This window comes from Pelophylax lessonae (genome assembly GCF_965119305.1).
Source record: "Pelophylax lessonae genome assembly, chromosome: 5".
NCBI lineage: Eukaryota > Metazoa > Chordata > Amphibia > Anura > Ranidae > Pelophylax > Pelophylax lessonae.
Window position 1 is genome coordinate 486,665,365 of NC_138772.1, and position 26,544 is coordinate 486,691,908.

General features: G+C 43.9%; 1 protein-coding gene across 1 annotated transcript in view; it reads right to left on the reverse strand.

The window, feature by feature from the left end:
• Nucleotides 1-518: 518 nt before the first annotated feature.
• YWHAZ (tyrosine 3-monooxygenase/tryptophan 5-monooxygenase activation protein zeta) overlaps nucleotides 519-26,544 on the reverse strand; it is a 63,042-nt gene continuing 37,016 nt past the window's right edge. Inside the window, exons 3-6 of the mRNA XM_082259566.1 lie at nucleotides 15,253-15,376; nucleotides 5,098-5,261; nucleotides 4,922-5,017; nucleotides 519-1,546 (exon numbers count right to left, since the gene is read on the reverse strand). Coding sequence (XP_082115692.1) covers nucleotides 1,484-1,546; nucleotides 4,922-5,017; nucleotides 5,098-5,261; nucleotides 15,253-15,376 — 447 coding nt within the window. The 3' untranslated portion in view covers nucleotides 519-1,483. The remainder of the gene's footprint in view (nucleotides 1,547-4,921; nucleotides 5,018-5,097; nucleotides 5,262-15,252; nucleotides 15,377-26,544) is intronic.

Sequence of the window (26,544 nt, forward strand, 5' to 3'; positions counted from 1 at the left end):
TCTTCCTGGACCCACCTCAGCAGCCGGTGACTGTATAGTGAAAGGATAGGCAGCACAGTAATGAGCTCATTTGCCTCTGGTTTCTTCTCTTATCAGCATGCTTCTTGTCAGCACATGAACCATTTAGCTCCTTGTACTGTTTCTCCCTGTCATACTCCACTCCTGATAATATCAAGTCAAATTCAGGTACTTACACTGCTTGCATTTAAAAAATATTTTAATGGTGTATTAATGAATACAGCTGGATAAATTTGTGTCTTATATCTCCCTGGAGCTTAGCTTTAGCATCTGTCCGCTTTTCACGCACAGCAGGCCCAGGCATTTGTAGTTGTCGCACCAGCCAGTCCAGCAAGGCGTAGTTGGACAACGTTCCAGAGCACTTTCACAAGGAGCCCAGGGAATATTCCAATTTATAAACCAGATGGGTCAAACATGGCGCTGTCACCTTGATTTACACAAGCAAAGCGCTCACGTACTTGCTTCAGTAAAAAATAAACGACATACATTTTGAACCACAGTTTTAGTAGTTGAAAAGTCCATTCATAAAACTTTTATTCCACTTACATCAACTTATTACACATGTTCTTTAACAATTATGCTTGGATTGTTCATGAAAATTTCATAAGACATTAAACAAAGCTAGCCATCATCTCAAGTTATTTCCCCTGCTAACTATATTGTATTGTATTTTTACAGCCACATGCATGTTAGGCAAGTATCAAAAACAAAAAATAAAACTAAAAGTTAAATATATGGGTTTTCTTTTTTTTCTGCTGTGCTTGATATATATAGTGACTTAATGGATACCAAGCATGTACGTATCTTTAATGTATCAAGTACTTCTCTCTTTTTTTTCTTTTTTTCTTTTTTTGATCTTAGGTCGTTTTAAACAATTTAAATACAAATAAAATGGAGAATAGCAACAAACAAAAGCAAACGTTAGCTAAACTGTGAGAATGGAATGTGAACCGTTTTGCACTCGTGATTTTGATTGGCTATCACAGGAATCGCTCAATGAATATGTATGGCTGTGCTAAAGGGAGGAGCTTATTGTTTCCACCCACAGCGCTAACCAAATGCCCTCTTTTTTTTTGGAGTTACAGCAATACACAAGTTGGTCACCTTGTTTAAATATGGGAATTTTATTAAACATTGGGCCCTGTGGTAACCTACAATGTACCAGAAGTACTGTGCCAAACATTTAAAACCTGTATAAAAATTCCATATTCCCCATATTGGTCACATTATGAGGTTGGAAAAAAAAAATTGACTCCCCAAAATGTTAACTGGCCCTACTCCCTATTAAACACAAAACCACATGGGAAATATAGAAATTCAAATAGAAGTAACATAAACCTTTCATAAATTGTAAACAAAAAAAAAAAAATAAAATAAAAAAAATAAACCTATGTGTGGGACAGTAAGGATGACAATGGTCTATTGTGGAAATTTTAGAATGAGGCAGACAGAAAAGGAAGGCCGATTAATTCTCTCCGGGGCAGTCTCCTGCTTCGCCTTCATCTCCTTGATTGTCTGATGTCCACAACTGGAAGAAAAGAAAAAGTTGTGTGTTTATTATTCCGTCCACATTAACCAATAGTATCCAAACACACTGCTGACTCTTGAAGCCATCACATTCACCTAAAATGATTCTAAAGGCAAACTTTTTTTTTCACTTTAACACATGCTCTACATTAAGGTTAAAAAAAAAAAAAAAAAAAAAAAAAAAAAGCTTTCAATAGTAGCTCCCCACAGCCCCCCCTAAACACTTACCATTGTTTTCTCCTTATCCAGTGCTGTCCTGTCTGCAGCAGCTCTTATTTTTCACAGGAGGCTCTGATGGCAGCGGGAGCCATTGGCTTCTGCTACTGTCAATCAAATCCTGTAAAGGGGGGGAGCAGGGGGTGTGGCTGAGCCTGGTGTCTATGGACGATCACAGCCAGCCTTGGGAGTGTACCCACACAAGTTCCCCCCATAACAAGCTCCTTGCTATGGGGGCACTTGAAGAGGAGCAGCAAATAGATGCTCTGGCAGGGGAGCTCAGAGAGAAATGGGGCCGCTTTGTGCAAAACCTACAGACATACATACATACTATATACACACACACACACACGCACACACACACATCTATATCATCTCACTCACTCCACCAAGATATCGAAAGTCTATATGTGCCTATATCTGGAGAGAGAGGAAAAAATAAAAATAAAAACGTAGTTCCCTGTCTGTCATGCTGATTCTCTGGCATCAATCAGCATGAGAGGTACTGACCTGTTACAAAGTATGCAGGTTAGGCACGATTAGTTTTCTTGCTACATGCTTGCTATGGGTCAATGACCATTACAGAAGCCAGAGACAGCCTTTCAGTCAACATTTTTAAGGAGGTCTGTAAGGGCGGCCTGCACATTTCACCCACAACAGGCCTGGAATGCAGCATCTACACAGGGATATTGGAACGAAAGTTTGGAGGCACTATATACTACCTGCTTCTCAGTAATAGGTACCACAGACTATTCGGATGGAACTCCAAAAATTACACAAAAACACCCTTGCTGAAACCCCAAGGGTCCTTTCACACGGAGCGGACTGTTTTTTGATCCACTCTGGCACTTTTTTTTTTTTTTACGGACACGGATGACACTTGTGTTTTTCGGGCCGTATGCCCGTCTATCATCCCATCCGTTTGCGGATGAAAAAAGGGACATAATGCATGTCAATGGGATTGCGGATGTCAGCGGATGACACCGCTGATATCCATTTTTGCGTCCGTTCCGTTTTTCTAAACGGAAGAAAAATAGGGTTCTCTACCGTTCCAAAAAACGGAACTGATAGGAAAGGACGCAAATCGGATGTCAGCGGATTGGTCATCCGCTGACATCAGCAATCCCATTGACATGCATTATGTCCATTTTTCATCCGCAAAAAAAAATGCGATGAAAAAACTGACATACGGATCGGACCGCCCATGTGAAAGGACCCTAAGAGTTAAAGTCTAGAGGAATATGGTAAAATATTTACCTTCCTCCGCTCTCTCTGGTGCTCTCCTTTTCAGTTCTACGCTCTGGGTGATCCCTTACATACAATGCAAGGCCATTGGTCCTGCATTTTATGTGATGACATCATTGTGCGACCGGTGGCTGGAGCATCTTAGAGGAGAGGCTTTGGGAAAGAATTGAACAGATGCAGGGAGACTACAGGAGAGAGGAATAAGGTATTGCATAACATTTCTCATTCTCTAGACAAGTAGTCTCCCGTGGGCCCTTTGCTTGCCTGTATGTGGCCCTCAGGGCACTATTTTTCCCACTGACACCAACAAGGGGGCACCATTCCTCTCACTGACAAACTATGGGGCATTTTTCCTTCCATGGGCAACAGGAATAGTGTCCTCCCACTGATGCCAGCAATAGGACATTATTCCTCCCACTGATTTAAACAATTAGGCATTATTCCTCCCACTGATACCAATGATGGGGCACTAATCCTTCTGAATACAGAAACAATTTTTTATGCTCCCACTGACCCTGTGGCTTTTTGTACTTCAACCGGGCACTTTAACCCCTCGAAGGGCTAAAGGACAGTAGACCGGTCCTTTGTTCAGAACGTTTGGAGACCCCTGGCTCTAGACTAAATGACTATTTAACCCTTGTAGTGCATGTGTATGGTTGAGTCCTGCCCATAATGGGATTTTAAGGTCCAAAGCCAACTTAACAACTTGCCGACTGCTCACAGTAATCCTACTGCGGCTCTCCTGGGTCCAGCGACATAGATCTACGTCGCTGGAGTTCATGCGATTCCGGCAGCGGGCCGGAGGAGGAGAGGCGGCGATCGCCGCCTCTCTTCCCAGATTGTCGGGGAAAGTGTGAGAAGACCCGCCTGCTTATGTAAACAAAGCAGGCAGGTCTTCTCAGTGACAGACAGGAGGAGATCACAGGATTCAGAAAAAGCTGAACCTGCGATCTGTCTGTGTCATAGAACCCCCAAAGACAGGAGGGGGTGCCTGCGGGAAGGAGGGACCCCCGTCCACCCCAAAACCCTCCAGGGGCAGAGGGGACAGCTACTCACCATACCAGGAACCAGGTGGGCACCACTCCAGACAGATCCTCCTCTCCACCGAAATGGGGGGGGGGGCGGCTGTTGGCAAGGAGGAACGCTGCGTCTCAGGGGCCGAGGCCAGGTCGTATGCGACCTGGCAAGACGTTTAACTCGCAGGGCCAGTCTCTGTCCAGCGGGGCTATGTTGCGGACAGCCTAGCGCGTAGCTAAGGCCTGTGCGGGCTGGCCAGACTGGGGTGACTACTGGATTTAGATTATCCAGCCGTCACCCAGTCCTGTAGTTGATAGTAGGAAACATCCAGGAGGAAAAAGAAATTTCCATCTAAAAAATTGCCAGGACCAAAGATAGGCAGACTAGACAGAAAAAAAACCGAGTGACTAAAGCAGGGAGAGGGGTCTACCACCTGGGACAGCCAATGGGTGTAGCCAGAAGTTTCTTTTCTGTCTAGTGTCCTACTCCTGTAGGGGGCAGCATAACCCAATGGTCAAGAATGACAGGAGCTGTGTCCGTCAATGAACAAAAAAGAAACTAGATTTTACCAGCAGGGAGTGTTGCAGGTAAAATCTGCAATTAAAAATCTCTATTCGGAAATAAAAATTGAAACATGCAATATCTAACAAAACATGAATTATTAAAGCTGAACTCCTGGCAAAAAAAGTTTAAAACCAATAAAAACACACAAGAGCCATATATTCAATTCAGCGATGCAGTGTCCCCTCTTCCCACCCCAGCCTATATTTTCAATAGAATTTTTTTTTTTCCTTTTTGCTGAAATAACTGGTTCGGCACCAGGGTCTTTAACACTGCACGGAACTTGTTATACTCCCATAATGCAGTGTCATTTCTTTACAATCTGATGTACACTTACTGTCAAATTGTCTCTCAGTAATTGCATTATTAATGTGCTGTCTTTGTATGATTCTTCGCTCAGGGTATCGAGTTCAGCAATAGCTTCGTCAAAGGCCTAAAAGAAAAGTTGGTTATTGCTGGGAACTATTAAAATCTGCCATACACACGTAACAAATAATCTCAGGATGATCTTACGGTTTTTGCCAGAGAGCACGCCTTTTCCGGGGAGTTCAGGATCTCGTAATAGAAGACAGAGAAGTTCAGAGCTAGGCCCAGCCTTATGGGATGTGTTGGTTGCATCTCCATTTTGCTGATGTCAAAAGCATCCTGGTATGCCTGCTGAGACTGCTCCACAATTGCTGCAATGACAAGGGGAAACGGTTAGATTTTAGCGATTTTCTCTCACAGCTTCCATGCAATGTGTAAATGCTAAAACGGTTCTCATTTCAGATTCTTAAAGTGGAACTTTACCCCATAAAAAAAAAAAAAAAAAGGAACATATAGTGCAGGGGTGTCAAACTCAATTTAATTGCGGGCCGCATCAGCATTATGGTTGCCCTCAAAGGACCGGTTATTAAGACCCGATGTCCAGAGCACCCCACGCACCATTACATGAGATGTCAAGAGCCCCCCACCATCATAAGTCGCCCATCCTTCCTTATATCACAATGCACCCCCTTACCTTGTGCTACTGCCAGGAAGATGCGGGTGGATCTGGGAAGAAGAAAGTGCAAGGTCTGGAGGAAGACCAGAGGATGGCTGGAGTCGGCTTACAGAGTCTGCTGAATACTGAGACCAGGGGAGGCAGAGACAAGGTGGTGTTGTGGCTGCACAGCGAGGTGCAGGATCTGTAGGAGGAGTTTTGCCCTCTCTGCTGCAGGCTGCTGAGAAGGGGGGGTTGGGCAAAGACAAGCCTTTTTTACAGCAGCACAGAGAAGCACAGGATCTGGCAAAGGAGTTCTGTTCGCTCTGCTGCTGACTACCTAGACAGGATGGGGGCAGAGGCAAGGGGGGTGCCGCAGCTGCAGGAAAGGTGCGAGGGCCAGTTCTCTGCAGACAAGCAGACTAAGGACATTGATTACTGGAACCATGTCGTGTAGTCTGAGGAGAGTTGAGACCAAGATAAACTTATTTGGTTCAGATGGGGTCAAGTGGCTGTGGCGGTAACCGGGTAAGGAGTACAAGGACAAGTGTGTCTTGCCTACAGTCAATCATGGTGGTGGGAGTGGGTGCGGAGCGGTGATCGGTGCTGCGGTGTGTCACTCTGACACACCGCATCTCTGATCTCGGTAAAGAGCCTACTGACGTAGGCTCTTTACCATGTGACTAGCTGTGTCCAATCAATAGGAAATAGGAAGAGCCATGATCGGCTTTCCTCAGTTCGAGCCCAACAAGCACGAGTAGAGGAGAGCTGATCTGCAGCTCTCCTGACAGGGGGGGCGTCTCCACTGGTAATAAGAGCATTGATTACCAGTGCAGACCCTTGGGGGGGGGGGGGGGGGGGAATGCACTAGAACCACCAGGGATGCCCACCCATGACCCCAGGGATGCCCACCCATGACCAAAAATCAGGGCTCAGGGAGTCCACCAGTGCCCTCCCCATCAGTGCTGCCCGCCAGTGCCCATTATTGCCCACCAGTGCAGGAAAAAAACGCATTTACAAAATTTTATAACAAACAAAACTTTTTTTTTTCAAACTTTTCGGTTTTATTTTATTTGTTTAGCAAAAAAGGAAAAACCTTGCGTGATCAAATACCACAAAAAGAAAGCTCTATTTGTGGGAAAAAAAATGACTAATTTGGTTTAGGTACAGTGTTGCATGACTACGCAATTTTCATTCCAAATGCAACAGCGCTAAAAGCTATAAATAGGCCTGGGCAGGAAGGGGGAAAAGTGCCCGGTATTGAAGTGGTTAAAGAATAAAAAAAAATAAAAATAAAAAAAAAGAGTTCGTATCACTTTAGGACATTTATGATGACTTGTGAGGACTGAACATTTCGACTAATATTTTCTTTAAAAATGCCAGTTGTAGCCGGTTCTCTTTATACAATTATAGTCTGGGAGCCCAGTTAGCACAGACATCCTGTAGATTTAGACATAATCTAGTAATCAGAAGTGATCCATCACTGGTCAGACAGACCCCAATCTGAAGTCTGATTCGTGGCTGGCTTGTGGTTTGCCACACCTCTTGCAACACCTTTACAGAATAAACCTTCAGAAAGCTGGGTGTTCATGGTCAACATATTTAGCCAATAATAAAAAAGGCATGTGAAGACCAGTTCCCCATTCTCTCCTCTGAATCATACAAGTAACATTTAGGGTTTCTATAGTGAACTTCACTAATAGGGTTTCCATTTCTGAACACATTTTATGCAATGAAGCCTTTATCCCAGAAAATGCTTATGCACAACACCATCCTGATACTAATAAAAAAAAATGGCAAAGTTCACTCTGAGGAACAATTCGGCAGCTAAATGTACACTCGCATAAATCCACAAGGAGGAACGCCTGTAATGCAACAGCAGCAGGTGTCTGTGTATGGATTGTCCTCTTCATAGTCCAGGATGTCGGCAAAAGTGGCAGAACTGCATGGATGGGAGAGCCCGGGTACCGCCCGTCAGCTGTCGTGGAAGGACATCCGGAGCAACCGTGGAAGTGACGTCACGCTTTGGATGATCCATTGCCCATCCCAGGCATGACGTCACTTCTTTCGCAGTCAACTGAGGTCCCGGATGTCCTTCCACCTGCAGTTCTGCCACCGACATCCTGGACTATGGAGAGGACAATCCATACACAGACATCTGCTGCTGTTACATTACAGGCGTTCCTTCTAGTGGATTTATGCGAGTGTACATTTAGCTGCGTTCCTTCTAGTGGATTTATGCGAGTGTACATTTAGCTGCGTTCCTTCTTGTGGATTTATGGGAGTGCACATTTAGCTGCCCAATTAAACACCGTTTTAATACTGCACTTTATGGTGCACCCCTCTGTGCCCCCCTTTTTTTTTTTTTCACCAGAACAGGAATAGAGGTAGAATCTTTGAATGGCAACACTTGTTCCTGTGACAACCATCTCTAAAGCTAGCCATGTATGTTGAAGATTTCTCTTTCGGCCCCGTGGTCCAATGAGTGATCGACTTCCCTACCCACTCCAAGCAATGTGGATGAAGGACTATCATCTGCTGGCTATTGTATTTGGACAGCCACCAAACACGCAGCGGTCTGAAAACCCAAAAGAGAGCCATGCATCTGGATGTAGTCACTGTTCAACAATTGACTTGTCAGGTGCCAGAAGTTTGTCTAACTATAATAATATGAATATGTAAAGCACAGCAAGGAATTCGTCCATACACAGCCAGAGACAGAAGGGAGAAGACAGTCTGGCCAATCCCAGCCCACAGCACTATGGTTGGTGCAGACAGAAATAAAATGGCAGTGTACTATCAGCTGTTGCATGTATACAGTCAGTCCTCAAAAGAGATTTATGCAGATGGGGGATTCTTATGGACTGGAAGTGACAACTCCACAATTCTTCCATGATGGTGTAATTCTCTCTAAAGAGTAAGGAAGCATTACCACTTTTGACATCACTTCCACTGTGTAGGATCCAATTGGTTCATGTAGGGAAGGATAAGTGCACAAATCACTTCCCAAGTGGTTTCCTCCAAAATGCAAAGGAACAATGCACTGCAGGCAGGGAACATTTGCCCCATGTGCGATTAGTATTGCCAAGATACAGCATTGCACAAAAATGAGTACACCCCTGACATTTTTGTAAAAAATGTATTATATCTTTTCATGTGGCAACACTGAAGAAATGACATTTTGCTACAATGTAAAGTAGCGAGTGTACAGCTTGTACAACCGTGTAAAATTTGCTGTCCCCTCAAAATAACACAGCCATTAATGTCTAAACCACTGGCAACAAAAGTGAGTACACCCCTAAGTGAAAATGTCCAAATTGGGCTCAAAGTTTCAATATTTTTTGTGGCCACCATTATTTTCCAGCACTGCCTTAACCCTCTTGGGCATGGAGTTCACCAGAGCTTCCCAGGTTGCCACTGGAATCCTTTTCCATTTCTCCATGATGACATCACAGAGCTTGTGGAGGGTAGAGACCTCGCGCTCCTCCACCTTCCATTTGAGGATGCTCTAGAGATGCTCAACAGGGTTTAGGTCTGAAGACATGCTTGGCCAGTCCATCACCTTTACCGTCAGCTCCTTTAGCAAGGCAGTGGTCATCTTGGAGGTGTTTTGGGGTCGTTATGTTGGTATACTGCCCTGCGGCAGTCTTCGAAGGGAGGGGATCATGCTCTGCTTCAATAGGTCACAGTATATGCTGACATTCATGGTTTCCTCAATGAACTGTAGCTCCACAGTGCCGGCAGCACTCATGCAGCCCCAGATCAGGACACTGCCACCCCCACGCTTGACTGTAGGCAAGACACGTCTTTGTACTACTCACCTGGTTGCCGCCACACATGCTTGACACCATCTACAATAATAAGTTTATCTTGGTCCCATCAGACTAAGGACATGGTTCCAGAAATTCATGTCCTTAGGCTGCTTCAGCAAACTCTTTGCAGGATTTCTTGTGCATCATCTTTAGAAGAGGCTTCCTTCTGGGATGACAGCCATGCAGACCAATTTGATGCAGTATACAACATATGGTTTGAGCATTGACAGGATGACCCCCCCACCCCTTCAACCTCTGCAGCAATGCTGGCAGCACTCATACTTCTATTTCCCAAAGACAACCTCTGAATATGATGCTGAGCACGTGCACTCAACTCCTTTGGTTGACCATGGTGAGGCCTGTTCTGAGTGGAACCGGTCCTGTTAAACCGCTGTATGGTCTTGGCCGCCGTGCTACAGCTCAGTTTCAGGGTCTTGGCAAGCTTGTTATAGCCCTAGGCCATCTTTATGTAGAGCAACAATTCTTTTTTTCAGATCCTCAGAGAGTTCTTTGCCACGAGGTGCCATGTTGAACTTCCAGTGACCAGTATGAGGCAGTGAGAACGATAACACTAAATTTAACACACCTGCTCCCCATTTACACCCGAGACCTTAGATCACTAACAAGTCACATGACATCGGGGAGGGGAAAATGGCTAATTGAGCCCAATTTGGACATTTTGACTTGGGGTGTACTCACTTTTGTAGCCAACGGTTTAGATATTAATGGCTGTGTGTTGAGTTATTTTGAGGGGGGACAGCAAATTTACAGTGTTATACAAGCTGTACACTCACTACTTTACATTGTAGCAAAGTGTAATTTCTTCAGTGCGGTCACACGAAAAGATTAATAAAATAATGAATAAAATATGTACAAAAATATGAGGGGTGTACTCGCTTTTGTGAGATACTTAAAGACTACTACCTCACAACCTGCTTTTATGAGTGATAGAAGGGTCTGCTGGCTCCTCAACTATCTAGCTCAGAACTCTAACTTGTACAACACACTGCTGATAACTGGCTGTGTTAGGTGTACTCTGTTGCTATTAAGTAATTTGGTGAAATATAAAATTATGCTAGTTGTGAAATTTGCCTATGGCTGTGGTCTCTCTACGAATCTATTCCCACCTATGGTTCTCTGCAGTAACCTATAATATCTTGCAGCAGGGAAAATGCAACTTGGATCCTATACCCATCCATATTGGTACAGATTTCACCACTGCACAGAAAGGCAGTGATCCCATTCCCTGCTGCACTTTGGTGTATTTCTCCACATAACCTTTCTCCAAAGGAATAAATGGAAATGAGCATAGTACTTTTTAGCTGTAAGATCTAGCTATAGTGCATGAAAATACATATTTCAAGTTCATTTGGATATGCAAACATGTATGCACTTCCAGACAAACATGTGGGGAAGTTACAACTATTTCTACTTTTCCCCAGTACAATACATACAAATATAGGATGACCTAGTCATCCGATTAGCCAGGGCTGCCACATAGCCCATATGATGCGACAAATGCTTTCAAAATATTTGTACCGATCGCTAAAAAGTAAAATACAAAAATTAGCTACTCTCACACCCAGCCCCAGCTCTCCCCCCAACCAGGCTGTCAGCAACCCACCCCCTGTCAACTCCCTGCACTAAAGGGGAGCCAGGCACAGCAACTCTACATTGAAGGTGTGCGTTACCCTTTTGGTCAGTCTATGCAGCTGTACACACCCATTGCTCAAACTTTGTACAAATTCTCCTATAAACCAACCAATTGCATGAGGGCTCTACAAAGGTGTACTCTGTAAAAGACTCATAGTTCATTCTGGGTCTATATCAGGCTTTGTTTCCAAAGTAAACTTTCTTTTTTGCTTAGGATATTGAAGGGTAGTTATAAAATGAACAGATCACACTTTAATTTTGAGTTTGGTAGACCTACTATATACACAGTAGTTTCAAAATCAAATAGTTCACAAGTACTAGATCCAGGCATCCATACTGAAATTACAGTGGATATGAAAAGTCTACCCCGTTAAAATGTCAGTTTTCTGTGATGTCAAAAAAAGAAAAATGAGACAAAGCTAAATCATTTCAGAACCTTTTCCACCTTTAATGTGACCTATAAACTGTACAACTCTCTGGATAACAAACTGAAATATTTTAAAGGGGGGGGGGGAATAACTAAACTTATAAACCTCTTATAACAGAGTGATTGCCGAATTCTGAACACAGCTACATCCCCAAACTCAATAAATAGGACCCCAAAAACCCCAACTAAAGTTCGGCTGTTCTAGTAGGTCTTTTGTGATGTTTTCTTAGTCGCATTCTACAGCAAAAGCCATGGTCTGCAGAAAGCTTATAAAGCATCAGAGGGATCTCATTGTTCAAAAGGTATCATTCAGGAGAAGAGTACAAAAGAATTTCTAAATTTCCAAGGCATTAGATATACCATGGAACACAGTGAAGACCGTCATCAAGTGGAGAAAATACAGCACAACCGTGACATTACCAAGAACTGGACGTCTCTCCAAAATTGAGGAGGACGAGAAGAAAACTGGTCAGGGAGACTGCCAAGAGGCCTACAGCAACGTTAAAGGAGATGCAGGAATATCTGGCAAGTACTGGCTGTGTGATCCATGTGACAATCTCCAGTATTCTTCATATGTCTGGGCTATGGGGTAGAGTGGCAAGACGGAAGCCTTTTCTTATGAAAAAAAAAAAAATAATAATCTAAGCCCGGCTACATTTTGCAAAAACACATCTGAAGTCTCCCAAAAGCATGTGGGAAAATGTGTTCTGGTCTGATTAAAACCAAGGTTGAACCTTTTGGACATTCGAAAACATATGTTTGACGCAAAAAACACTGCACATCACCAAAAGAACACCATATCCACAGTGAAGCATGGTGGTGGCAGCATCATGCTTTGGGTCTGTTTTTCTTCAGCTGGAACAGGGGCCTAAGTCAAGGTAGAGGGAAATATGAACAGTTCCAAATACCAGTCAACATTGGCACAAAACCGTCAGGCTTCTGCTAGAAAGCTAAACACGAAGACGAACTTCATCAGCATGAGAACGACCCAAAGCATACATCCAAATCAACAAAGAAAGGACTTCACCAGAAGATTAAAGTTTGGGCTCTGGCTGGGCCATGCCAAGACCTGAATCCGATTGAAAATCTGTGGGGTGATCTGAAGAGGGCTGTGCACAGGAGATGCCCTAGCAGTCTAAAAGATTTGGAGTGTTTTTGAAAGGAAGAGTCGGAAAATATTGTCAAGTCAAGATGTGCCATGCTGATAGACTCATACCCAAAAAGACAGTGCTGTAATAAAATAAAGTGCTAACAAAGTATTAGTTTAGGGGTGTATACACTTATGCAACCATATTTTATTTTTACTTTCCTCCACCTAATAGATTTCAGTTTATTGTTGCACAGTTTATAGATCACAAAAGGTGGAAAAAGTTCTGAAATTATTTATCTTGGTCTCATTTTTTTTTACATCTCAGAAACCTGACATTTTATCAGGGGTGTGTAGACTTTTTACATCCACCGTAGCTCATGTTCTAGCAGGGGACGATCATATAACATACTGGGAACATCAGGAGGTGCGCCCGAGTGCGTTCACTGTTTGGACGTTCTCCTGTGTTATATATATATATATAAAAATATATGGGCTGCTCTACGCTGGTTACACATAGTAAATGTGCAAGTGATTTATTTTTTTTTTTTTAAATCACACCATGCCAAAATACATGGCACTGGGGTACCATGCATTTTAGTGGATGCCAATATACCAGGCATCACTAAATGGCGGACCGGGGTCCAGATCCGGACCCAGTTAATGTCTCATCCGGACCCCTGCGGTCCCACCCTTTAGAGTTGTTCTGCCCACAGCCATCACCACTGCCAGTCTCACAGAGCCAACAGCTGGAAGCAGGACAGCTATAGACAGAGGACGGGGGCTATCCAAGTTAACAAGCAAGTGATTGGTTGTGAGGATACAGGGTGGCCATCGCACAAACATGTGATTCGGACCTCTGCTGGAAGAATATTTTATTGACTGGACCTTTGTAAATTTTAATTCAATACCCCTGCAATATACGGATATTTGCTAGATGAGTGGAGATGCCATTAAAAATAGCACCATTTGAATACTCGTGCAGCAGGTTTCTTTTTTATTTTTCTGCACTGGGGATTGTGCTCCTTGAGGCCTGAATTACCTGCTCAAGATGGGCTATTCCAGGGGGCGACTATCATCAAGACACAGAGACCCTTTGCATTGGAAATCATTGACCCTTCCTGATCTTTGAGTCAGTTTTATACCATGCTGGCCTGCTTTGGACCTGTACACGAAGTTCTATTACCCATGTGGAATATGATTATGGTTGTCTTTGCTGCCTATAGTTTGTTTTCACCGGTTTACCTTAAAATATTATATTCTTGTAAACTGTTCTATGCATACCTTGTACGGTACAAAATATCGGTAATCGGCAACGAAAAACCGATATCGGTCGATCATGACTTTAAACACATTCAATACGTTAAGGCAAGGGACTCCAAACTATGGCCCTCCAGTCGTTCAGGAACTACAATTCCCATCATGCCTAGTCATGTCCGTGAATGTCAGACATGGTACGTGTAGTTCTGCGACAGCTGGGGGTGCCGCAGTTTGGAGATCCCCGGCTTAAGGCAATCAATTTTTTACACTGGTTGCCCAAAGCACCACAACTAACCAAAAAATGTTTCTTCATTTGCTAGTGCAGCACACTGCAACCTGCAGTACTGTTACCGCAAGTTGTAACTCTGGTGTGTTAGGGTGCATCTACAATGAATGGCATTACAGAGCACCAATGCAAGCAAGCATGTATCAGCAAAATGGGGTGAACAGGACCCAATAAAGGTTACCCTGTGTGTATTCTTTGCATTGGGTCATGCAACTGGCAAAGCAGAAAATGTCAGTGAATTCAGCTATAGTTAAAAAAAAAAAAAAAAAAGTCTAGCAAGACGGTGGTGCTGCACTCCATCCAGTGCCTTGCCTGCAGTGACACAGAAGAACGCCGGCCCCTCCCCTTTACACCACAGCTTCCTGCATGCGGACCCTGGTCGCTCTGGTCCTCCAAGGCCATAGAGTTGAATAGGGGCCATCTTGCCCTCACTCGACTTCCTGCCTGGGACATGGACGGATCAGATAATTTTCCACTGCTACCGACAGCTCCAGTAGGCGGGAAAACAGACCGGGAAGCAGTGGGAGGGGTGGCCACCTCTCCCGTCACCCATAAAAGTGATCCTGCAGCGAATCCACCACTGGGACCAATTTTATATGAAAGAGGACCGCCAGCTGAGTAAGAAAATAACAGAGAATGGCAGCCATCTGCTACCATAACACCGGTATTTACTGTCAAATTACCGGCATAAAACTGAGAAGGGCAGTCTGGAAGTGGTTAAAGTAGTGCACTACTTTGTTCTGATTTTCATAAGACTTGAGGGTCATAGACTTCAATGTAAACTCTTAAAGTCGCATCTGTATGACATACATGCAACTTGTGCGACTTTGAAGGGCACATCACATTGGTCAAAGTCGCACTTATCCAAAATCGCATCAAGTCACACAGTAAAGTCGAAATGGAAATTTAACAATTTTGAATTCACACAAATGTGAATGGACTGTTAGGCAGCTAGGTCCTCCCCATCAATATTCACACTATTCTATAGTTAAGCCATTAAAAGCACACAGACCAGTTCCCTGCAGGCCTCTCAGCCACACAGACTATCACAAGGACTCCTAGCTATTCCTTGTCCTTTAAATGCAGCTAAGATACTGAACCAGGGTTTACATATATTTGTACTTGTATTTGGCAAATCATGTTTCATTCAAAAATTTAAAAATAAATGGGTAAATAAAGTACTTTTCTTATCGTCTCCAGCAGCTACTTCAGCCAAGTAACGGTAGTAGTCTCCCTTCATTTTCAAGTAGAAGACTTTGCTCTCTGCTTGGGATGCATTGGGGATCAAGTATTTGTCCAGAAGACCCTGAAAGCAAGGAAACAAAATATGCGTTAATATTTACAAATCTGATGCTTTAGCTTAATTAAAAATGAAAGCTGGCCCTGAGCACGGACGTCAGTGGATGCAACAACCCCCAGCACGGACGTCAGTGGATGCAACAACCCCCAGCACGGACGTCAGTGGATGCAACAACCCCCAGCATGGACGTCAGTGGATGCAACAACCCCCAGCACGGATGCAAAAAATCCCACTGCAGTAATCACCCCAATATTGGTGGTCTGTGGCAAAGCGGTTAACTCCCTTCCTAGCCCACCACGTTGGTCAGTGGCAGTGCTGTTAAGCCCCACTGCACAATGGTGGCCAGTGGCAAGGGTCATTTCACCTCATTGTCACTTACCACATCACAGGCTCTTGCACTGCTCTCTCCCTGACGCCAGGCCTGTATTTCTACTGCCCGGCAGAAATCACTCTGGCCAATAGTATTGGCTTAATTTCAGAATGTGGGGCGCAGAACACAGTGATTTTTGCTAGAGGTTAAAACAGTCACTAGCAATAATCGCATGCAAAATCCTACAGGCTGGTTGTACCCAAGTTCCTGTTGAACCGGCCTACATCTAGCTCATTTCGGACTTTTTACATTTCTGGTAGAGTGGGTATGGGCTAGAACATCTGTTGGGTTTTAACTGCTCTGTGTCCCTGTTGAGAAAATTCCCCCTCATTTCCTGTCTTGAAGACACCCTAAAACTACAGGGTGCAACTGGGAGAGGAAGTGAGATGGAACTTAACTAGTGAAAAAGGTCCAATAAAGGTTTGGTTGCCCAAAACTCTTGGCTGCTGTAACCAGCACATTTCCTTGATTTGTCAGGTGCTGTCCATTCCTGCATGTTCTTATTGATCAGTAAGGACTGCAATCATGACGACAGGCCAATTGGAATTGGCAGAGAACATGGTCAGCCGTACTTGACTATTACGGCAGGCCAGGTGTTGTCACCCAAGCACAGAACAATGCATCAAAGGGATGGCTGCATTGTACTGTTGGAGTCATTTTAAAAGTGGAACAGGGAAGAGATTCATCTGATGCTTTGCACCCCCCCCCCCCCCATTTCAGCATATACTAAAAAGAATGACAGCTTGTCTGGGCCTCCTTAATGGACTCTCCAGAAATATACAGAAAATACAAAGGTCAATGAACACAAGCATTTCACAGTTTACACTGCCACAACCATTCCAGGGGTGGAGAGAGATTCCCCCCTTAGGAGTTATGAATGGCAAGAAGTCTTGGTAGCAAATTATACCCTGGCCCACTCCACTGTAAAGCAGAAGTCAACTTTAGGTGTACTTGTTCTGGAGGAAAAAAAAAAAAAAGAAGGCTGGCATGTGTTGAAGTTCGGCCAATTAAGCATGCCAGCAGGAAAGTTAGATCCATATCAGTCTGCATTTTGATGACTACGCAGTCAAACTATAACTTTCCTAATTTTTTCCCGAGGGCCATCATGCTTTAGCTCATCACATGTACTAACTTGTCGGCATTCAAAGGCCCTATCCCCCCCCCCCCCCTCAGATTAATTTAGTATGGACCATGCCTGTTCCTTTCAATCAATGCTATAAACTCAGAGGAATGTTTCCGCTTTGAGTTTATGTGGGGGTCAGTGGGTCACATGCTACCAAGCCAAACATCACACTGCAAAATCACCCTCCTCACTGAATACAATGGGGTTAGCTGCCTATTTTAGGATAGTGGGCATGGCAATGTAAACCATTCCATCCTCCCCTTGACCAACTTTATATGCAAAACCACTGGGTTAGAACACAGATAAAGCCTTATTATAGAGTAATTTATTTCAGACTGCACACACCAGTTTCAGGCTTGTTAGCCATAATCAGTGATAATCAGTGCATAGAAAAGGACTTCTATGACGTGATTGGAAGCAAGGTATAACCTAACAGGCTATTGTAAGGTGAAACCAAAGGGAATTAAAAGCCCTCCAATGAACCAGTGGCAAGCACATCAGAGCTTTCTATCTACATGCCCCACCTTTCACCACAAATCCAAAAAACAGGAGGTTATTCCTCATCTTAGGATAGTGGGCAGAGCCAGGTAAACCAATCCTGTCTGCCCCTTAGAGATAACCTTGCATCCAGAACCTTTAGTTTATAATATATAAAAAAACTGTTCATCCTGATCTTATCTAGCTGAGGAGAGGGGAAGGTGCTCTGTAGACCAGCAGGGGAAAAAAAACACAGCTGACAACACTTCCCGAAATCACAGTTAAGAGGCCGTATTCTCAGCCCACAATGGAGGTTAGCAGCTTACTGGATTTCTAACAGGACTGACAAGTATTGTTTCTGTATTGGCTGTGCTAGAGAAACAAAGCATTGAGAGATGCATGTATACAGCAGAGGTGTACAGGAGAGGTCGTTTATTTTGCCGCCCAGACATGCACTTCAAATTCTGAAACAATGGAGGAAATACATTGAAGTCATTTCTCAAACTGACCACAAATCATAACCAAGATGTAAGTGCCGGTTCCCATTATTGCGGTTTGCGAGATCGCATGTAATTCGGAGCACACTGCTCCTTCATTACATGCAATCTCATGTGCGGATGCGAGTTCAGCCATACACTTCGTATGGCTGAATTCGCACTGTATCCGCACCAAACACGCACATGAGGCATTTTTTGAGCCGCCTCAGAATCGGATCGCACAGTGGTTCACACTTGTGCGATCCGATCCTATGCGAACTGTCAGATCGCACTGCCATATGCGATCAAACTGAGGGTGTCGTTAATATTTGACACCCCCTGCATATTGCATATGGCAGTGTGAACTGCCAGATGTGTGGATGTGATGCATATTCGCAGCGTTCCCGCATCGCACAAGTGTGAACCGAGCCTAAATGAACAAAACCCCAACAACTCTTTCAGAGAAAGACACAAATACTTACCAATGTGATCCTACCAAGAACTAGGTGTACAGTCATGGACATACATGGTCAGATTTAAGACGCTCACCTTTTGTAACATGTTATACCATATATATATATATATATATATATATATATATATATATATATATATATATATATATAAAAAATGTGTTACTATAAAGCACCTGCCCGCGCACCCCTGATCACCTGGCGGGGGAATCTTTGCCCACACTTGCTGTGAATTCCAAAACAGTGTTCTGTAAATGAACTACAAGTCCTATCTGTACTGCAGCAGACAGATTGCAGTTTTCAATGAACTGCAAGGGTGCTGGTGAAAGCTCTCAAGGTTCACTGATTTGCCTGCACTTCACTATCTGCCCATATGGGAGGTATTGGCCAGACAGCTGTAATGAATGTCTGCAAATGCCTTGCATTGCACCCGTGATCTGCTGATGACCAAAAAAAAAAAAAAGCCTTTAAATCTAGTCTAAGGACCTAAAACAGTGGGGAGTTAACAGGATTGCCACAATGTATGAGTTACCCGATTATGTACAAACCCAATAAAAATTAGCTTTTAAAGAAAGGTGGGGAGTTATTCCAGTTCCAAGAATATGCTAAAGCTGATCATATATTATACAATTTGATTGTACAATTTTCCTTTACATTTACCAAATACCATATAATAGGAGGTCAAACCTAAACCAAGGCTATTGAACTGTCTCCAATGATCTGAAATCAGCCTCCTCCTCCGTTGGATGTGCTCTACATTCAAGATTGGAAATAGTATTAGAAAGAAAAAGGTCAGTATAACTGAACCAAAAACTCTCTAGTGCCCTTCACCTTGAATAATTGTATAAAAGTTGAAAAAAATGTTCCTGAGAATTGAGTTGGTAAAGTGCTTTCCCTATGCAAGAATGGGGGCTGGTTTTATCATGCACACATCAGGGGGAACGTCATCCTTCACACATCTGCGTGCAGCAGACTCAGAAGGGCTCAGTGTTGCATTGCTGGCACAATGTCACAAGGGTGTAATAAAAGACGACTTTGGGAGAGGTCTTTCATCATGTCAGCGGTGAGCTGGAAACTTTGGCTCATCCCTAACCTGTGGTTTGTCCATGCAAAGATGTGCTCAGTACATTGAGAGGCACCTCTGGGTGGGTTACATTTAGTGTTTACAGGAATAGGTTCTGTCTAGGAACAGCACTATGCGGCTGTTGTGTTGCTAGGAGGGTGCTTTCTCTGGGTTATGGGAAGCCATGAGTAGGAGTTGGCTGTAATGTGATAAATGGAGTACTACTATGTCACCTGACACACCCAGTGACACATGCCCTCACAGCAAAGTGCTACCAACAATATATCGAAAAGGACTTTGGACTTCAAAAAAGGAGTAGACTGTTTAAATAAAACTTATGGCATATTGCATCAGGTTTGTATTGTGTTTGTCATCCTCTGCACCACAAATCAGCGTTTTTCCAACTTCCTTCACAGCAGACTATTACAAGAATGGAGACATTGCATTTATCTATGCAACTAAATTCCTGCTGCTTTTTTTGTGTAATTTGGAAAATTAAAGTATCTCCCACACAAACGTTTGCCTTTTTTGGGTAAAATGGGGTAGGGTTGTGAACTTTGTTTGCTCCCTATGGCCTTACTGGGTAGATTTCCCACTACTTCCCATAACAGTGACAACATTGTCAGTGGGGCAGGAAGAGGGAAAACCTCCAGGAAAAAAAAAAAAAAAAAAAAAAAAAAAAAAAAAAAAAAAGACACAACACACTTTTGCTTCGAATTAGAGTAGGAGAATGTAGCTATTATAACCAGCAGTTTTTGTTTTATTATTGGTGTCTGTATTCTATTGAAGAAACTCCTTTCACTTCCTGTCCAGGTGTCAACACTTACAGGACATGAAGTGTGCGAAAATCTCTCCAAACATCAGTATAAAACATGACAGGTCTAATCCTTCGCCGGTCTGTATTAAGTAAAAAGTTATTAAAAAAAAAAAAAAAAAAAAAAACGTTTTGGTTGGAGTGGTTTAACCACTTTACCAATAAGTACTGTAATAGTACTGTGGCAAAGTGGCTCGTTCCCGTCTGACAACGTAGACCTACGTCGCCAGACTCCTCCCCTGTAGGCGGCGCTCGAGCGCCGCCGGAGGCGCGCTCCCGCTGTTTTCATTCACAGCGGGAGTCGGGGCCAGGGGAGGCCGCTGCTCTGCCCCGATCGTCTGGGATCTAGTGTGGAGATCCGCCCGCCTGTGTAAACACAAGCGGGCGGATCTCCTCAGTGACAGATCGGAGTGTTCAGCATAGCTGGACATCCGATCTGTCCCTGTCTCACTCAGTCACCTCCCCCCCCCCCCCCCCCCACGTCAGTAAGCACCAGGCATACATTAACCCCTCACTCTCCAATAAAGTTAACCCCTTCCCTGCCAGTGTCATTTTTACAGTAACAGTGCATATTTATAGCACTGATTACTGCAGTAGTGTCACTGGTACCCCCAAAAAGTGTCAAAAATGTCAGTCAAGGGTCCGATCTGTCCGCCGCAATCCCGCAAAAAAAAAAAAAAAAATTGCAGATCGCCGCCATTACTTACTTTCCCTTTGTTAGTAAACGCAATAACTTTTGCGCAAACCAATCAAAATACGCTTATTGCGATTTTTTTTACCAAACATAGGTAGCAGAAAACAAATTGGCCAAAAATTTTAAAAAAAAAATTGGTTTTTACATCTTTTTTGGGGGGAATTTCATATAAAAAAAATGTGAAAAATATTGTTATTTTCTCAAAATAAACGCTCTTTTTTTGTTTATAGCGCAAAAAGTAAAAATCGCACAGGTGATCAAATACCACCAAAAGAAAGCTCTGTTTGTGGGAAAAAAAGGACGTCAATTTCGTTTGGGTACGGCGTCGCACGACCGCGCAATTGTCAGTTAAAGTCGCACAGCGCCAAATCGCAAAAAGTGGCCCAGACGTAAGACAGCAAAATGCTCTAGTGGTAAAGTGGTTAATAAACCTCGCCGTTTCGGTACAGCTGAGTGAATCCAAGGCCAGTGCAACCGTTCACTGTAAATTTAAAAAAAAAAACCCGTTATACTTTCCTGCTCTGTTTAATGGTTTTACACAGGGCAGCCACAAACCTCCTCTTTCAGGGTCCCCCAATCCTCTTCCCTTCTAAAAGCCCTCATAGCAAGCCCCCTGCTATGGGGGCACTCGTCTAGGCTCAATCCTGTGCCAGGATGTGTGAGTCTATAGGCACACACAGCATGGCTCAGCCCCACCCCCTCCTTTCAAGATTTGACCGACAGCAGCAGGAGCCAATGGCTCCCCCTGAGTGGGGAGAGAAGAACTGAAGCTGGGTACACAGCACTAGAAGATACAAGACCCCAATAAGGGTTAGGGAGGGGGGCTAGGGGCATTGGTATTGGAAGGTTTTTACGCAATGGAGAGAACGCATTAAGGAAAAAAAAACAAAAAAAAAACAAAACACCTTTTAACTCTATAACAGGGATCCTCAAACTACGGCCCTCAAGCTGTTGTGGAACTACACATTCCATGAGGCATTGTAAAACTGACATTCATAGACATGACTAGGGCATGATGGGAATTGTAGTTCCTGAACAACTGGAGGGCCATAGCTCAGAGACCCCTGCTCTATAATCACTCCTGAAAGGCACACAGTGGTTACTACCTGAACCACAATCTACATTAGAAGAACCAATACAATGAACCCCTTTACAGTGGAAGAAAGTGACCATACATACATATTAGGGCTGAACGATATTCGATGCAACATCGAATATCGTGCTGCAGGAGTGGGCGATAGTCACATCGCCGGATCAGCCGATATTGGGGACTCACAGTGAAGGAAGGTAGAAGAATACAGCCCGACCGTCCTGCATGTTAAGTCCATCCTGCAGCTTCCCCTGACTGAGCAGCACGCCGTGAGCAGCGGCACAGGGAACCAATCACGCGTGCCTGCACACCTGATTGGTTCGCTGTGCCGCTACTCACGATGTGATTGGTTCGCTGTGCCGCTACTCACGATGTGATTGGTTCGCTGTGCCGCTACTCACGATGTGATTGGTTCGCTGTGCCGCTACTCACCGCTCGGTCAGGAGAGTTGCAGGACGAACTTAATGCCGACATCCGTCCCGCATGTTGTCAGGCTGTATTCTTCTACCACAACTGTGAGTCCCGATTTCTCTGCTTATAGATCTTCCTGTCCAATGGCAGGCACTGATTTCTGATGGTTCAAGTTCTCCTCTCCGCTGTGCCAGTCTATTATGTCTTCTATTTGTCTCCGGCTCCCCGTCTGTCTCTTCCAATTTCTTCCGTCTTACCGTGTCATTCTGATTTACCTTCTAGCCGTACAATCGCACAGTTTACCATTTAGAATCGGAAATCGGAATTATTTGAGAATTGGGAGGGTGGAGATTGTGTGCAGTGTTCGCTCTGTAAAGTTGAACTAGCCCTTCAAGTGCAGAAATGAAACCTATTGCAGCTCACCGGTCTGTAGAGGTGGGTGGGGGGGGGGGGGCTACAATTGTTTTCTTACAACTTATTTTTCTTCTTTATTTTCACCTGCTGATCCTGCTAGGAACATACTTCTATTCCTAGGGTGACAACGGTACTGTATCTAGGAGGAGCAGCGTTGTCACACTAGGAAGGAAGTATGTTAGGACTATATAACACCTCCCCCTCTCTGTAACATGGGGGGGGGGGGGTTAGTCAATAGAGATAGCTGGGAACAATGCTGAATGATAACTGTCCCCCCAGAGGAAGAGAGCATAGGAAGTTATCAGTTCACAAGGCCTTAATCATCACAATACTGCATTTTATTGTATAGTATATGTGTGTTTTAACCCTGTATTTAGCCTGGTGTTGCCTGTATTGATGGCTCTCTCAATATCGCAATATATATTGTTGGGAAAAAAAAAATATCGCAATGTACTTTTTTTCCAATATCGTGCAGCCCTAATACATATATTTTGTGGAATATGCTAAGCTGTCTTTTTCCCTTCCTGAAAAGGTTGTCGGTCTCTCAAAGAAAAGATTAGAGGAACTGAATTTATTCTCTCTTCAGAAGAGGAGATTAAGGGGGGATATGATCAACATATATAAATACATAAGGGGTTCATATAGTGAACTTGGTGTTGAGTTATTCACTTTAAGGTCAACACAGAGGACAAGGGGGCACTCTTTACACCTAGAGGAAAACAGATTTCGTCTCCCAAATACGGAAAGGTTTCTTCACCCTAAGAGCTGTGAAAATGTGGAATAGACTCCCTTCAGAGGTGGTTCTGGCCAGCTCACTAGATTGCTTTAAAAAACATCACTCACTCCCTCATGATTTTAATCCAGCATTTCCATGATTCATACAGTGCAGATCCGTTGTCTGCTCACTATTAGCGGTACCATTTAAAAAAAAAAAAAAAAAAAAAAAAATCACATTAGATTGCCCCCCAGTGCCTCTTCCTGCAGTTTTACTGTACTTTTTATACACACACATACATATATATTAGAGCCGCCACGACTCGTCGACTACGAAAATTCGTTGACGTGCGTGAAAGGCGTCAACGCGTCACGTCACACGCCCCCTGCTCGCATTGCCGGCCGGGCCGCTGCATTGATTGGGGCCGCTGCAGGCTGCACTGCACCGGCCCCCGCTGCGCTCCAGTACAGAGTGTCCGGCTCTTCTACGTCAGCCGCTGTGAGCGGCATGACATCCCGGGGCGGCTGCGCATCAACTGAGCGGATTCTCTGTGGCTGCAGACTGCCGCCAACGCCGATGATCCTTCCCACTCCAGCAGCATCATGTGATCGCAGGTGAGCCTGAGGGGTCTACACTGGGAGGGGGGCTTACCAAGTGGTCTGTACTAGGTGGGAGGGCTTACTGAGGGGTCTGTATTAATTACAGGATTAATTAGCTAATCAAAAAAATATTAAGCAAAAAAAATAAAATAAAAATAAATCGTTAGGTTGGTCGACAGAAATTAATCATTTAGCCCTAGTGTGTGTATATATATATATATATATATATATATATAAAAATAAATGTATACAGTTGGTTTGGGCTGCTCATTCACAAGAATTACATGCAAAATAACGGTACCGCTTTCAGCACCTAAAATCCAAAAGAATCATACCGCCAGGGGAGGTTTGGGGATTAATTAATTGTCTACCTTATAGCTTATGTAAACCCAGCAATGAACACCTTTTATTTGCTTTCTTTTTCTCTGGTTAATATACCATTAAAAGCGTGGTTATCATTGTTTGATGTGTAAAAAGATAACTTGATCCTAATGAAAATCCAGTGCTATTCTGTGCATTCTTATATCAAGCTTCTCCACAGATATAGTATGCAACTGAGCATTGTCACCCGAGGACAGAGTGTTACTGGCAGGATCACCAAAAAAAAAAAAATTCTATCTATCTATATCACCTTCATACAGCCACCACATCCAAGGACTCCAAGCTACACTATATTACATTTGTGTTTCCAATTTACATATTTTTTTGAACAAAACAAACATGGAAGGTAGAGCAAACCTCAATGTGTATCCTGAAAAGTGTGTTCACATGGATTAGGGTAAGTGAACAGTATGTACCTTACAATTTCTGCAGAATTCTATGGCTACACCTAACAACCAGCACAATCGGTCAAAACTAAATTCAATCAGGTGTTTGTTCACCTACAGAAGTGAAAGGTGACAAAACCCCTTAACACTGCCAGCAGGAAGGGTCTTAGGTAAAAGTCTTGCCAAAAAAAAAAGACGAATCTGCTAGAAATAGATCTTCAATCTGCCAATTATGCAGCAGAGTATTGAGATACTGTAACTGAGGTGTGCATGTGCAGGAGTTACATCAATGCCTGCCCAATGGGCAAAGCAAGACCCGAGAAAGAGGGAAACAATATAGCACGGGCAAGGATGGCAAGAATATGGGAGAGTTCAGACTTTACGACGACTGGAATAGATCACACCCAGAGGTAGGTACATCATAATGTACAAGCATGCAGTGCAAACCTGCACCTCATGGCAAATGCTAGATGTCCCTACCACAGTAATTCTGCTTGAAGGGGTTCCGCATTTTACTTTTACTTGAGTGGCAACTTCCACTCGTTAAGTCTGCAGTAATGACTGGTGTGGGCAGTTCCACTCATATACAACCCGCTGGTTTCTAGTCTACCCCCATTCAACTTTTACAGGGCGATACAACCTGGTCTTGTTAATAAATGGCCATCTGAAGTTAAGACTGCAATGTTGTAAATGAGGCTTCAACTATGACTACTCAGTGATGAAGGTGAATCCTTAGAAGAGCCGTCTGTGACCAACGCTTTAAAACGGACATCTGATAACTAAATCAATCTACTACCACAACAGTCAGGCCAGGGCTTGACAAATTTGTTTTAAATCTAGGAGCCCGATTTTTTTTTCTTTTTTTAGCGTAGCGTGGGTTGTCAGCACCCCAGGGAACCCTAACTTACAGCAGAGCAACCAGTCAATAATTCCAATGCAACGCTTACGTCAGGGTTATAGGCTGGCCAGAAATGATGACACTAAAAACCTGTTATGGGGGAAACTCCTAATGTGCGAATACATCGTAACTGCGGCATGTAAAACACCCTCATCTGCTGCCCATTGCATTTTAAGGGTGGCAAAAACATGTCTCTACTGCACATCTCTACCACCCAACTGCACATTTAAATGAAGCCTTAGTGCAGGGGTTGATAAATTTGCATCTTTGAATCTTGGATAGCCAAGAGTAGTAGCCGTTTCTTTTTTTGACTGGCAGGGCTTGGTTTTTGGCGACAGAAGAAGGTCAACCGTTGATCTCTAAGGGGGGGGGGGGTCACTGATAAAAGGGGGGCTCTGATATAATTGGGGGGGGGGGGGTTCTAATATGAAGAGACTAATCTAAGGGGGGGGTCTCTAAGGGGGGTGCTAGCATAGAGGGACTCTGATCTTTAACAGGGGTGTTAAAAGGGACTCTGATCCAATTGGGGGGGGGGGGGGGGGAGTCTCTAAGGGGTAAGGGGGTGCTAACAAAAAGGGACTTATCTAATTTTGGGGGGGGGGGGGTAATCTCTAAGGGAGGTGCTAACAAAGGGACTCTGATGTAATGGGTGGGTCTCTAAGCTGCCTGTTCTCCAATTGCAGGATACATCAGGCAGAGAACACCTATTGCTGGGACAATGTGGCAAGACTCACACACCTCTCACACAGTGTCCCCCCCCCCTTCCCCCATACACTCCTCTCACACAGTG